This window comes from Seriola dumerili, unplaced genomic scaffold, assembly GCF_002260705.1.
Source record: "Seriola dumerili isolate Sdu_G_001 unplaced genomic scaffold, Sdu_1.0 BDQW01000025.1, whole genome shotgun sequence".
In the NCBI taxonomy this organism is placed as follows: domain Eukaryota; kingdom Metazoa; phylum Chordata; class Actinopteri; order Carangiformes; family Carangidae; genus Seriola; species Seriola dumerili.
Window position 1 is genome coordinate 19845539 of NW_019174280.1, and position 13569 is coordinate 19859107.

The window sequence follows — 13569 nt, forward strand, 5'->3', positions numbered from 1 at the left end:
TTGTGTTTTCAGGTGGACGCCTGGATCACGGAGGAGCTGCGCTTCGCCCCCGCAGGCCTGAGTCACGGCTGGTTTGTCAGCAACCTGGAGTTTTACGACCTGCAGGACAGCCTGTCGGATGGCACTCTGGTTGCCATGGCGCTGTCAGTGGCTGTGGCTTTCAGTGTCATGCTCCTGACCACCTGGAACGTCATCATCAGCCTGTACGCCATCCTGTCGATTGCCGGGACCATATTCGTCACCGTCGGCTCCCTGGTGCTTCTGGGCTGGGAGCTGAACGTCTTGGAGTCCGTCACCATCTCTGTGGCCGTGGGTCTGTCCGTGGACTTCGCCGTCCACTATGGCGTGGCGTACCGGCTCGCTCCAGAGCCCGACCGCGAGGGGAAGGTGATTTTCTCCCTCAGCCGCATGGGCTCTGCGATCGCTATGGCAGCACTGACCACCTTTGTTGCCGGGGCCATGATGATGCCCTCAACCGTGTTAGCCTACACCCAGCTGGGCACGTTCATGATGCTGATCATGTGCATCAGCTGGGCCTTCGCTACCTTCTTCTTTCAGTGCATGTGCCGCTGCCTGGGACCCCAGGGAACCTGCGGCCAGATTCCCCTGCCCAAAAAGCTGCAGTGCCAGGCCTTCTCCGAGGCCACAGCCACAAACCCCTCCTCTCAAGGGAAAGGCTCTGGGCAGGCGAAGTACCAGCTGGACGGCAGGGGCGGGCAGGTGGAGCACTATGAGTTAGAGCCACTGGCATCCAGTCAGAAAGCTGAAGACAAACCTCGAGAGGAGCACGAGGTTTGTACTCAGCTTTATAATGGAATCCCCCCCCACCACCACGCAGCCCCCTATTCACACATCCATTATAAGAGCAAAGCTGAGCCCGGCAGAGCCGGTCCTGAGAACGGGCTCGTAGCCACACTGAGCACACCGTCCAGGTGCCAGTACTCTCAAAACACTAACTGCACCTGCGGGGACCCCCCTCCTCCTCACCTGCCTCAGCAGTGGACCCCCCACTCCTGCGCTCAGCCTCCCCAGGACTCTACTTCCTGTCCTCCCACCCCTCAGCTCTTTCCTCACTCAGGAAACACACCGTGCAAACAGAGTACTTCCCTCTTATCTTCAAACCTGGACCCAGTCTACACACACATGGAGTGCCGTATGCACTACATCCACTGTCCCCCCGCCCATTTCCACCACTGTTCCCAGGGAAGAGTGGCCCCCCGGCAGGGACCTGCACACAGCTGCCATCTCAGGAAGTACTGCGTCCATACTGCAAACCTGCAGGCTGGTTCAGCCAGAGAACAGAGATCCACAACCTCACCTTCAAACCGGGACACGGGCCCAGCTCCAGGTCCAGGTCCAGGTCCAGGCCCAGGTCCAGGTCCAGGTCCAGGTCCAGTCTCTGGCTCAGAGGAAGATCATAGACCTGAAATGAGTCAATCAAGTCTCGATAGTAGCCAAAATATCAGCAACTCGGCCCCGACACAACCTCACACTCGGTGCCCCTCCCCCCCACTGGGCTCGTCACACACTTCCTGTCATGAGAGACAGAAGGCGAAGGACAGAGCCCGTTGTTGTGGTGATAACCATGTATCCGCCACGACCACAGAAACAACAACGCAAATGGATGCTTGTTGTAAAATCCCTGGCAACCAGGAGAAGCTCGAAAGTATTCCCGTCACACGGGAGCAAAGTGTCAAAAAGTGCAAGCGGACCTCCAAAAGTGAGCGGGCGTCCTCCGCCTCTCCAAAGAAGCTGTACTGTTTTAACAGGACATTGAAAGTGAAGTGCAATTCAGCTTCAGAGTTTAACGTGCCAAAAAGTGAAACCAGCGTGCCTCCTATTGCAATAAACACTAATCCTTCTTCTGAAAGCTTATGTTGATGATAAATTGATATTTTAATAAAACTCAGTCCAGAACAAAAAGCAAATATCCAAAAAAAAAAAAGAAAAAAGGAATGACTCACTCGATGTTTCCGTGCAATTAAACAGTGTTTGGGATGTGTTTGCTGACCAAGTGCCTCAGTGTGTTTCATAAAACAGCACGGACCCACTAAATATATTCTGTTTACATTTTTCTTTTCGTACTCACCAGTTCTTCACATGCCAGATTATTTGTTTGATTATACATGAAACACACTATTGATGAAGCTATTTCATTGTTCACACAGACATCTCCATGAAATCTTGCAAACGTAAGTGTTAAATGTACAGCAGCCATTTGCACCGACAGGAAATCGTACAGTAAATATTGTGATATTGTGTGTAGTTATAAATATATGTCGTCGGATATGATCACATCAACTTTAACAAAAATGTGCCACATTTTACAAGCTGATAAAAAAAATAAAAAAAAAAGTTGTTGCCTGACACTTTTTTGTATTTGTGGGAGCTAGTGTTGAATTCTCAGTGTGCTCTTGTGTTCAAGTCGCCACACGCCTCAGATAAAAGATGTACTGTATGATTAAAATGTCTTTTTTTATCACTATTGTCCTGCTGTCTGCCATTGTCTGCTCCTCCTGATACACACACACACACACACACACACACAGACCATAAAATGAGATTAGGCTCCTCTGGAAGAAGGATGGTATATCTTTAATCATAACAGTGCTACACCTGTTTCATTGTCTCATAACTGCTGGCGCCTTCAGTGCTATCTGTTACATCTGGCCTGAGGTCGTTGACTGGATTTAAACTGGGCCGGGCTGCCTGCTCTCAGGGCTCATGTAGACTTGATTTACACAAGAATAATGGATTAGATTTTATTACTAGGTGCGATACAGATCTCATCTTCTCAAGCCCATCAGTCAAAGTACATCAACAGGATTTCTGCTCAGGAACTGTTGAAGTTTGGGAATCGCATCAAAAGATAAAACTGATCGTAAAATTATTCTTTCGAGACAGGCCGCAGAAAAAACTTATGTGCTGCGAGGTTTAATACATGTAAGTGAAAGAAGTGCTCTGAGCTTTAAGGCCTGCTGAGGCAGACAGCCTTAATTACAGGGAGACAACACTCTGGCACAAAGCGCTAAGAAAACAGCCCAGCTGCCATTAGCAGTGGTTTTGCTTGTCTAACAAATATATATTTTCAATGAGTTACTCTTTTGTAATATTTCCTGGGCAACATTGGAACAAAATCTGCTGAATGTTCTTCCTGTTTGCACATTCAAACAAGACCTATTTATGGCTGTGGTTTGTCTGTGAGCGTTTTCCAAGCGATTGTGTGATTAAAGGAGAACTGAGCCTTTTCATGTTTTGTTTTAAAGCAGCTGTAATTAATATTTTTGCAGTAACAATGGATCAAATTACTAATGTTGGCTCATGGCGAAGAATCTCCTACTGAGAATTAACCCCCCGAGTCTGCAGCTCTCCACAACTGTACTGAGTTTTTGTGTCTTTCAGCTCATTGTTTTGGTTTTCGGGCCCACGACTTTACTAATGTGGCTCTCCTCCTCTCTCTCTCTGCTTTAAAAGCCAAATTTAACAAGCTGGTTTCAGAGAAGCTAAAATGCCAGATCCTCTGCAGACTCATGAAACAAGGCTAAAAGAAGAGTCATTATTTGACTTTAATCTTTAATCTTAAGGTGACTAAACACATGACTTTAAATGACTGTGAATAGATAACCGTATGCTAACAGGTTGATAGCTTATTTCCGCTGCCCCCATGTGGCCAAAAATCAGTGGCCCATTATGACCAGTCCTCAACCCGTGGAGCTCCACTGGTGCAACTGGAGTTTAAGTAATTTACTCAGTAGCTACTTCAATAGTTGCAATTGGTTATTTTCTTTCCTGCTTTCCACACAAGCACCGAGGAGCACACGGCAAGTCACGACTGTCCCTGATTGAATTGTCTCTAGATGTAGACAAGATATCCCTCCCTTTTTTTTTTTTTTTTTACCATTCCTCTTTCCTTCACCTTCATTTTCTCCATCTTTTTTTTCTTTCTGCTACTAAATCTATTCCAACCAAAGTGCAGAAAACACCTGTTTCCTCAGAGGTTCATTGGGAAAAGAAGCAGTCCTCATCCCCTCTGGTCGTCTTTCTGCCCCCTGTCTGTCCTCCAGTGAGGAATGTGAAGGCCGATCTGCTCCCAGTGGGCTACTGGTAAGCTGGGGTTTTTCTTTTTCTTTTTTCTTTGTGGCTGATGGGATTCACACTGGGACACCATGAAGCTTGAGTTCATTATCTCTTTTTGGCTCCTTGTTACTGTTATTCAGAGTGAGATCCTCCAGAGATCCCACATTTCTCATGATTGTCTTTTGATGTGGAATTTCAGCAGCAGTCTTCCTCCTCTCACTATTGAAATCTCAAATTTACTGTTTCATGTTGCGTCTTGCGTCCCAGACACTTCTCACATTGTGGTTTGCGGAGGGGCACTTCTGCGGAAACACCATCAACATCATCACAAGACGTTAGTTTCAAAGTGAAAAGCTAGTTTCCACCATGCGTTTTGGCTCAGAATAGCAGTTGGAACATGTGGACGGTGTCAGAGAAGGGAGGAAAAGTACCACTGTGCTTTTTTTTTTTTTTCCCTCTTAACCCCGTCACACCCCGTTACCCAAAAAAAACAAACTTCCACAAACAAACAAGTCGTATAAAACACATTACATAAGTAAACCACCCACAGTGGGCTCGTTTGATGCTCCTGTGTTGAAGGAAAGATCTTATTTTGGCTCGTACAGCTCAGACTTGTGTTCCCCTCGGCCTCAGATCCCCCTGCCTTTACTCTGCTCCTCCGCTCAATCACTGCAGTGAAGACGAGTCCACTTCCCCCCGGAGGATCTCTACTCAGGCTTGCGTGAGCATCCCAGTAATTATATTTGCTTAAACAGAGGTCAAATATTAACTATGGCCATGGGGCTGGGTTTATTACATTTCCCTGCAAGGGGAGAATCTCAGAAGCATGTGTGTCTGTTCTAAGTATATTCTGCAGGCCTGAAATAACTGTGAAGAGCCCGCAGAGCTGGAGAGCTTGTTTACAAGGTAAACATTTGCTTCCACTTTTCAAATTAGATTTTGGTGGAGCCGCTGGACTGGGCCAGATTTATGGAAGTGAAACAGGTTTTTCCTTCTTTCTTTTCAGATCAGTGGAGGAGCTGATTATTATTTTTTTTTTTCAACATGAATTCTTTTCTCACCTTTCTGCTCCAGAAATTTTTGTTCAATATTACACTGAAAAAACGCAGGTATCTTGGTATGGAAATTAGAAAACAGAGGGCGACTTCTCATCAGTGCAACCTTCACTTCTGATTGAAAACATTTTAATAAATCAGTAGAAACCATTGAACAATATTCTTGTCTTTGCAGCTGAAGATTATATAACCAACATAGTAGGAGGAAAACATCTTTGCATATTAATTCTTAGTTAATCTATTCCTCCCAAACACTGTGCTATATTCCTGTGGCTGTTGCTTTTGCCTCTAAAGTCTTTGGCTCTAATCTAGAACCAGATCCTTTACTCATGATCTTTAGATCATCTGAATCCACAGTCGGCCTAACTTTAGCCCTCGTCTTTTCTTTTACTACGTTACAGCAATACAATAATATTCAGCCCATTAAAATGTGGCTGGTTGACTTGATTAAACGCTTTTGTTTAAAGAATATTCAATGAGTGAATTTGGCGAATTATTGAGTTTGAGCTGTTGAATTATGTAGCTTGCAGTTTGGAATTAGGAGACTACGTCTGATTAACAGTATCATACAAATATGCACAGTAAAAATCAATTTTCTAAAATCAGAAATACACATTTGTTTAATAACACACTGAGACACTTTTTGGGGCCCTCAGTTCTCTCAGTCAATACCTACTACATTTTAGGGGCACTAAAAATCCCAGAAAAGTGCGTAAGAAAAGCAGACTGGACAGATATTTGGCACCGTGTTCAGATAAATGGACTGTCCACAGTGTATAAGCTGCAGGAGCCTGCAGACAGGCTGTAATGTTCAGAACAGCTGGCTCATAAAGGCTGGGAGGATGCAGGCGGCCGGGGCCAACAGGACGGAAGCTTTCCTCTGCCCAGTAGCTTCCTGTTTTCAGACACACAGCTCAAATGAAAGGAAACTGACTGACCTCAGATTCACTCTCATCTTACAGTCCAACAAAACCCAAGTGCTTTGGGAGATGATATCATTTGCAGTTGCTGCTGAGATGAAATAGCGTCATTACGTGACACACCCAGTGCAATTATAAACAGTCTTCGTGTGTTGATCGCTGGACTCTCACTAATTATCACTGGGTTTTCACCGATCACTCAAGGCTGACGTGAAGCGTCGGTAAAGACACGGCCAGCTTACGTCATCTAGTGGTGAAAGTAGGAAATAAAAATCCAGAGGAGTTTCACCTTCACCAAGGAGGTTCTGTTTTCTGTAAAAAGTACTGAACCGATAAACACTAAACACGGTGGGGGGATGGGGGGTGGACCAGAGAAGAACAGATTAAATTTTGGGGCAGATCCAGATCATTCATCATGAATCAGATTTTTTGTTTCTCTGAAGTCTGGTGTATGTTTTTTTTTTTTTTACATTGGCCTCGGTGGGGCCCGCGCTCTCTGAGGGCCCTTCTAGTTTCTAAATGTTACAGCTGCAATTATGATCAATAAAATCATTTACACTAAGGTTTAGATTAGATGAGCCAAACCCAAGGCAAAAATCACATGAATGTTTCGGTGTTTTGTGGAAATTTTTAATGCAACCATGAAAGTAAAACATATATATGCATACATTTCTCAAAGCATTAAACATATATTCTATATTATCCTCTTGTTTAAGGTTAAGTACTCAGGAATCAAATGACACCACTCCATGAAGAACAACATTTATTTTATAGATTTTGTTTTAATTTTTACAATACATGATCATTTTTGAAAATCTGTGAGATAATCATATATAATAAGACTTACTGGCTGTTGCTGCAATGATTGTCAATATAAATACTTCTGGGTCTTTGACTGTAACAAACAATTTGAAAAAAATTACTTTGTGGTAGGAGTTTTGTCATTTTGAGATTTTCACACACAATTTACTGAAACAGAAATTAAACAGTTCTGCAAACAAACAACCATCGTACAGTATCGAGATCAGAAGGTCAACAGCTGACAAACCAAACTGGCCAAAATTAAACTGTTATTACACTTGATTAATCAGACTCATTAAACTTAATTGACATTAAAAAAAAAAACAAACCATAATAACAATCATTTGTTTGTGCTGTACATGTGATTGGGTCATGGAGTGTTGGAGCTTCCTCCTCCTGCTACCTTCCCGGCGACACTTCAGCATCGTGGTTCACATGGCGATTTCTCTGAGGTTCTCCAGCTTTATGTTGTCCTCATGTTCAGGTTGAGCGTTCGGCTCCGCAGGCTGAGGTTTGTCCTCTGCAATCTTTTTCACCTTGGTGTCTTTGAGGATCTGTGAAGTCAGTCGCTCATAAAACCACTCCAGGTCCTGAGGGTCCTCTGGCCAGATGAGGTATTCTCTCTTCTGAGCCAAAGCCCTGATTGCGTTGTACTTCATCAGCTGGTAGGGAGCCAACTTTGGTTGTATTTGATCAGAAAGGATATTAAAGTCAGCAGGGAAGGTGAAGAACTGATATCTTTCTATTCTCATTCACTAAAAATTGCATGGCACCAGTTTTGTGAAGCAATGTTCATTTAAGTCTGTATGAAGCCTGCCATCTACTGGTGAAAAGTAGGCACTGAACTGCCCATTACCAGCTGAGCTTTGGTGCTACTTGTTCTCTACAGGGAGTAACTTCCCCAGCATAAAAGACCAGGCAACAGCAGATGGAAAGATTAGTGCCTATATCCACATGTACTTCTCAGACTTAACAAAAAATTGTGTTTAGTTACTTAAAAGTAGCTGAAAACAATGATTTTATATTAATAATGTATCACATAACTAACACGTAACTAGTGACGACCCCTGGGGTAATTATCATGTGACTGTGGAGTTCCCCTCAGTTCTAATAAGAGTCTCAGCTCATTGTTTTGGTTTTCTGGTCCACAGCTTTACTGTGTTGTTTCACTCTCGCTGCTCTTATCAGTGTTATTTTTGGCAGCGGGCAAAAATCTCCATTTATCTATAAAAGAGTAATGTCTTTCCCTCAGGAGTTCTAGTCTCTGAACTTGGAACTAAAAGCAGAATGAGTGTTGGATTTAGATTTGTCGTGTGGTCAGAAACACCTCTCCAAACGAATGCTAATTATCTGCTGGGTGTGTAAATAGGCGACAGTTTGCTAACACATTTACCAAATCGATGTATAGGGGGATAATATGTCAGTCATGTGCACAAGTGGCAAAAAAAGAAAAATCAGTTATTGCATGTTTAGAGTGACTTTCAGCAAATCCCATAGATTAGGTGCAAAGTAAGTGTCTCAGCAGCCTAATACACACCTTCCCTACCACCAGCATTATCAAGACGTTCGTCAGCTCCTCCAGCATCCGGCCCTGGGCCAAGGTGAACGCCTCCAAGCACCAGCCATCTGGAAAGAGGCACACCCATGTTAGTTATTGTGTGTGCCATGATTTTTTAATTGGTAAATAATTTCGTAATAGAAAAAAAGAACGATAAGGGAGTGGGAGCCTAACTATGGCTGCGGTGTCAGCTAGCATGCTAGATTTCAGAAATCGGGACGGCATCAAGTGTCTCGTTTGACGTTCTCGGAAATACTTTTGTTCACTTTCTTGATGGGAGTTAGATGAAAGGCCTGACACCACTGTCACATCTGTTTGTTAAAGACAAAGCCACAGCCAGCAGCAGCAGGTTAGCTTAGATTAGCATAAAAACTGGAGACTGCTCACTAAGAAACAAGTCATCGGTTGTTTAATCTATTCAAAAACCTGCAGTCTTTATGCTAAAATAATCTAAGTGCAATCAATCTATACTCATCTAACAAAAAAGGGAATTAGTTTATCTCCAAAAATGTTGAAGAATCCCTTGAAAAAAAAGGTCAAAAATTAAGCAGACGTAGTGAAACCTTCAAAAAAATCAACAAAAAAAAGATGTACCTTTAAGAAACTCTTTGGAGATGATACACACGGTCTTCCTGCTGCCCCAGATGGCATCTCTGATGTTCGAAAGGTGATCCTCACCAGGCAGGAAGTCTCTGGCCTCAAAACAACAGTGGAAGATGTTCTCCTCTGAAAACTGGTTGTCGAGCTTATTCAGCAAAGCATCCTCCACCCACTGATAGTCACTGTTGCTGAAGCAGAGGAAGACGTCGTACTGCACCTCTTCCACGGGAGGCGTCTGTTTTGGGCCCTTGAGAACTCTGCCAACGATCTTTTTGTAGATGATGAATATCTGCCCTCGGAGACGGGCGTAAATAATCCCGCTGATGATGACAGTGATGATAAGGAGGGCAGAGAACATGAAGAGGGCAAACTTAAGATCTTGGACATCCTTTTCACACGGTTTGATGCTCTTGCCGTACTCTAGCAGAGAGACGCCGTGGAGAGCAGCTGGAAACTCACATGTGTACTCCTTAGTCGGGCTGAGGAAATTCACGTTCGTCGTGTTCAGCCACTTCAGGAAGCTCTCCATATTGCAATCACAGTGAAACCAATTTCCTGCCAGGTTGAGGAAGAGGAGCGACTGAAAAGTCATAGGATCCGGGGAGGCTAGGAAGTTGTTTGAGAGGTCAAGTCTTTTCAGGCTACCCGGAAAGACGTCCCGCTGCAGAGAGGTCAAGTAATTAGACGAGAGGTCCATCTCTATGATCGAGCTGAGACCTCTGAAAATCCCTTCTGGGAGAGTCGTGAGTGAGTTGAAGCTTATACTGAGGGCAATAAGATTCTCAAGATGATCAAACAGGTCAAGGCATTTCCCCTCATTCCAAATCATCTGCAGGGAACTGTCATGAAGATCTAGCACTTCCAAACTATTATTAACGGGTACTGTAATATTCCCATTTAGGGTGCACCACTTGATGAAGTTGCCACTGTAGAAGAAATACTGGAGATACTTGAAATGAGTCATTATGAAATAAAAATCCTCCAAGTTTGTTAATCTGTTTTCTGTAACATCCACATGGATGCTGTTCATAGCCAAGTCATTGATATGTCTTAGTAATTTCATCTTATTGTCAGCCAAATAGAGATATTCTAAGTTTGGTAATGATGCAGGAAAACCCAGGTCTCGCAGTGAGTTTCCTGTCAGATATAAGGCTCGTAATTTGGGAAGACCACTGAAGGATTTGTCCCCCAACACACCAATGTGATTGTGAGATAAATCCAACACCCTAAGCTCTGTCAGGCTGGTGAATGTGTGAGAACGAATCTCTCCTAGCAGGTTGGATGACAGGTTGAGCATCCTTAAATTTCCCTGAAGACCACTGAAGGCATTTGTGTGAATCTGATTGATTTTGTTTTTGGAAATGTCAATAATTACTGCAACCTTTAGGGGGCTAAAAACAGCCTTCTTCAAAGTGAATATAAAGTTTTTAGAGAGGTCTAAAATTTCTACTGCACTGTTCACGAGGCCTTCGTACGTGTTTTCATCTGGATCGGGTAAGTTGTTATATGAAAAGCCTTGGCCTATGTGTCCATACAATATAAGATGAGAAATCGGAGTCCCTTGTATTGCTTTGAAAAATTGTCTCGATGTGTTCACGTTGAACCCATTGAGGGACAAGTCGAGGGTACCAAAGGCCATCCCTCGGAAAGGGTTCCCACAACTATCCCTGTCGTATTCTTCATCGTACATTCTATTTAAGTGGTTGGAGTGCAAGTTCAGGTGTGTGAAATGTTTCCCCCTGAAACCAACAAGATCCTCTTCACATAACCTTTTAATGCGATTCAATTTGAGGTTTAAATTTGTGAACTTTGTGAGCTTTGAGAAGAACAGTCCAGGTTGGAGTCTCTCAATTTTGTTACCAAAGAGGTTGAGCATTTCTAAGGACAAAAGGGGCTGCAGATAGCTCTCTACCAGTATGGAGTCTCTCAAATTGCAATAATCCAGAAAGAGGTGTTGTAAATTAAACAGTCCTGCAAATGCCCTCGGCTCCAGCTGAAGACCAATATTATGGCCTAGAACCAACCGCGTCAGTTTTCTTTGCCTGAGGAAAGCGTTGTTCCTTATGACGAGCTGCACTTTCTGCATTCCCAGATCTAACTGCTGCAGCTGGACGTAGTCTCTGAGCGAGGTGCTGTTGATCTCACTGATGTAGTTCATGTCCAGGTGCAGGTGGGTGATGTTGGGAGGCAAAGCAGGAACCCAGTAGTGGCGCTGTGAGGTGCAAGAAGCTACAAGGCCATATAAAGTGCATGATGGGTAGCATGTGGTTACCTGCAGGTCGGAAGATTACATTAGCTCTGTAAACTGAACTCTGCACTTCATTTTGGGATATGCGCTTGTTCACATTATGCTGAGAGTTAGATGAGATGATAGATGCCACTCTGATGCCTGTACAGCAAATATGGTGCTGGAGCCAGCAGCCAGTTAGCTTAGCTTTGCACAAAGCAGGAGGATGTGTGTATTTTGAATTTGAATGAGCACCTTTCCCACAATATTGAACAATTTCTTTAATTCTTTTCCATCTCAGACTATTGTTCAGTTTGTGAAAAACAAATAATAACTGATCAGTTTTGATCTTGATGTATGTATGTTACACACGTACCTGTAGGTATAAACCAATGAAAACCAACTGAAGAGCCGGCGTCCTCATGCTGTCCTCGACCTATCAAGACGTCCACAGAGAAAGTAAAAAATGAGCAGAGATTAACAGATGGGATGTTGTTGCTTTGGCTCAGCAGAGTAAATATTAGTGAGGACAGAAGAAGGTGAAACTGTCAGACAGACTGTTTGCTTTAGCAGGTTCACAGTTCACTGGTGCAGTCACACTGCTCAGTACACAACCATTCATCCCTGATATCAGCTTCAATAATAAAGCTGCTCGCGAATAGTTGGCATGTTTGCTAGGTTAGTTAATTTCCCTTGAGGGATGCACGCAAGTTGCACTGTGGGAAATGTAGGATCCAGGGTTTTTGAAGTGTAACTCAAAGATCTGAATCTTGAACTCTTTTTTTTCCCCTGCAACTTCATGGAGGTGCAATATCCCACTAAATCTCGGGAGGGCTCCTTTAATAATAACAACACTTGGGGAGCACTGACATGTAAAGAAAAAAAAGGAAAGAAAAAAAAGGAAACCAGATATGTTGCAAGACAAAGCCCTGTAACTCCAAATCAGAGTTTTGTACTGCCCCTAGTGTATTAATTATAATTAGTTTTTTTATTGTATTTTTTATCTTAAAAAACTAAACATAAATTCTACATTGCAGCTATAATATTTGATACCTTACTCCTGTTGCGTGTATTATCAGTAGTATAGTGTATGTATAATAAATAGACTTAATAACCTCTCTCCTGTATCACCATGAAAGCCTCTTCATATTGCCTCGCATCATACACACGTTTAAAACAAGTTGTCATAAATTATCGAAGGGTTGTACTGAAATCTTTCCAGTAATCTTTGGGTTTAACACTTAAAAAAAAAAGCAGACTGACACAGATTCACTAAAAAATTTTTTTACCAGCATTTGTCCGGTACAATCGGAAATAACAGACGTGTCAACATCCTAAATCTTTTTTCTTTTCTTTTTTAATTACGAGTTTATACAGGGAGTCAGTCATACATGTTCTCGGCCACAGCTTCCTTACAATTAGTGTGTCAAATGTGTAGTAAATGGAGAAATCTTACCCGTGTTGTTCTTGTGCAAACTGGGAAAAACATTCAGTGTCTCTCCTGTAGGAAGAGGCGGTAAAACACCTCCTCCTCGCAGACCTGCACCAACACACTCGCGCACTTATCTTGGAAACTGCGACTGATTAATATCTGCTCATTGACCACGAAACATACCTGCCATGTATTTTCTGTCGCTCTGACTACACAGGAAATGTCACAATTCCCCATATGAGCAAATATCTACTTCCTCTTTCGAAGGCAACTTGTCCTCGTTTTTTCCTCAACTTCATGCTTCTGTTGTCTTATTATGGGCTGTTTTTAAATCTCCGGTGACCCACCCACTTCCAACTTCCCAGCACTGCTACTATATCACTGCTAAGTACACTTGTAGTACTGCTAGTACTGCTGCTGCTACTAGTAATAGTACTACCTTACTGTGTTACGACCTATGGAAGCTAGTTTCCTCAGGAAACGCAAATAAAAATACCAATAAAATACTATAATAACTAATTATAACTGATTGAGATAAAATTCACAAATACTCAGCAAAATAAATAAATGATAAATAAAATCCCCAAATACAATTTGAAAACAAAAATTAATAAAGTGCATTTTAGAAGTCTGTTACACTACTACCACAACTAGTAATTAGTTTTAGCACTAGTACTACTAGTAGTGGTAGAGGCAGTATACTACTATACTATAATATAATAGCCTAATTGTACCACAATATTATCATACAATGTTGTATATATATATGAAGATATGAATTCTTACGGTGGCATCAGTGACGTTCCTGTATATTCTAGATAAGGCTGCCAAATCTTCAGAAAGGTGTTATATCCTTTTCTGGGATTATATGTAATCTTTAAGAAGGATACAGCTGTTCA

The 13569-nt window shown here is 42.7% G+C and overlaps 2 protein-coding genes across 4 annotated transcripts in view; one reads left to right on the forward strand and one right to left on the reverse strand.

Annotated features, from left to right (window-relative positions):
- Nucleotides 1-2465, forward strand: part of disp1 (dispatched RND transporter family member 1) — a 79964-nt gene extending 77499 nt beyond the window's left edge. For both annotated transcript variants that reach the window (XM_022767369.1, XM_022767376.1), the window contains one exon: nucleotides 13-2465. In XM_022767369.1, coding sequence (XP_022623090.1) covers nucleotides 13-1881 — 1869 coding nt within the window. In that variant the 3' untranslated portion in view covers nucleotides 1882-2465. The remainder of the gene's footprint in view (nucleotides 1-12) is intronic.
- Nucleotides 2466-6669: 4204 nt separating this feature from the next.
- Nucleotides 6670-12910, reverse strand: tlr5 (toll like receptor 5). Of its 2 annotated transcripts, none has more exons than XM_022767404.1 (5): nucleotides 12695-12910; nucleotides 11615-11674; nucleotides 9006-11283; nucleotides 8391-8479; nucleotides 6670-7530 (listed from the first exon to the last, which is right to left on the reverse strand). In XM_022767404.1, the coding sequence occupies exons 1-5, from the start codon at nucleotides 12725-12727 to the stop codon at nucleotides 7285-7287; spliced, it is 2706 nt and encodes a 901-aa protein (XP_022623125.1). In that variant the 5' UTR covers nucleotides 12728-12910; the 3' UTR covers nucleotides 6670-7284. The 2 variants fall into 2 exon arrangements, with proteins under 2 accessions (XP_022623125.1, XP_022623133.1); XM_022767412.1 differs by having other exon boundaries at nucleotides 9006-9672; nucleotides 12695-12905.
- Nucleotides 12911-13569: the final 659 nt, after the last annotated feature.

Excerpts from the sequence above, each read along its gene's own strand:
- tlr5 (XM_022767404.1), bottom strand. The coding sequence starts at position 12,727 with ATGTTTTTCCCAGTTTGCACAAGAACAACACGG. Across the intron at positions 11,284-11,614 it reads TCATTGGTTTATACCTACAG|GTAACCACATGCTACCCATC; the intron begins GTACGTGTGTAA and ends TCCGACCTGCAG. Across the intron at positions 8,480-9,005 it reads CTCCAAAGAGTTTCTTAAAG|ATGGCTGGTGCTTGGAGGCG; the intron begins GTACATCTTTTT and ends GCCTCTTTCCAG.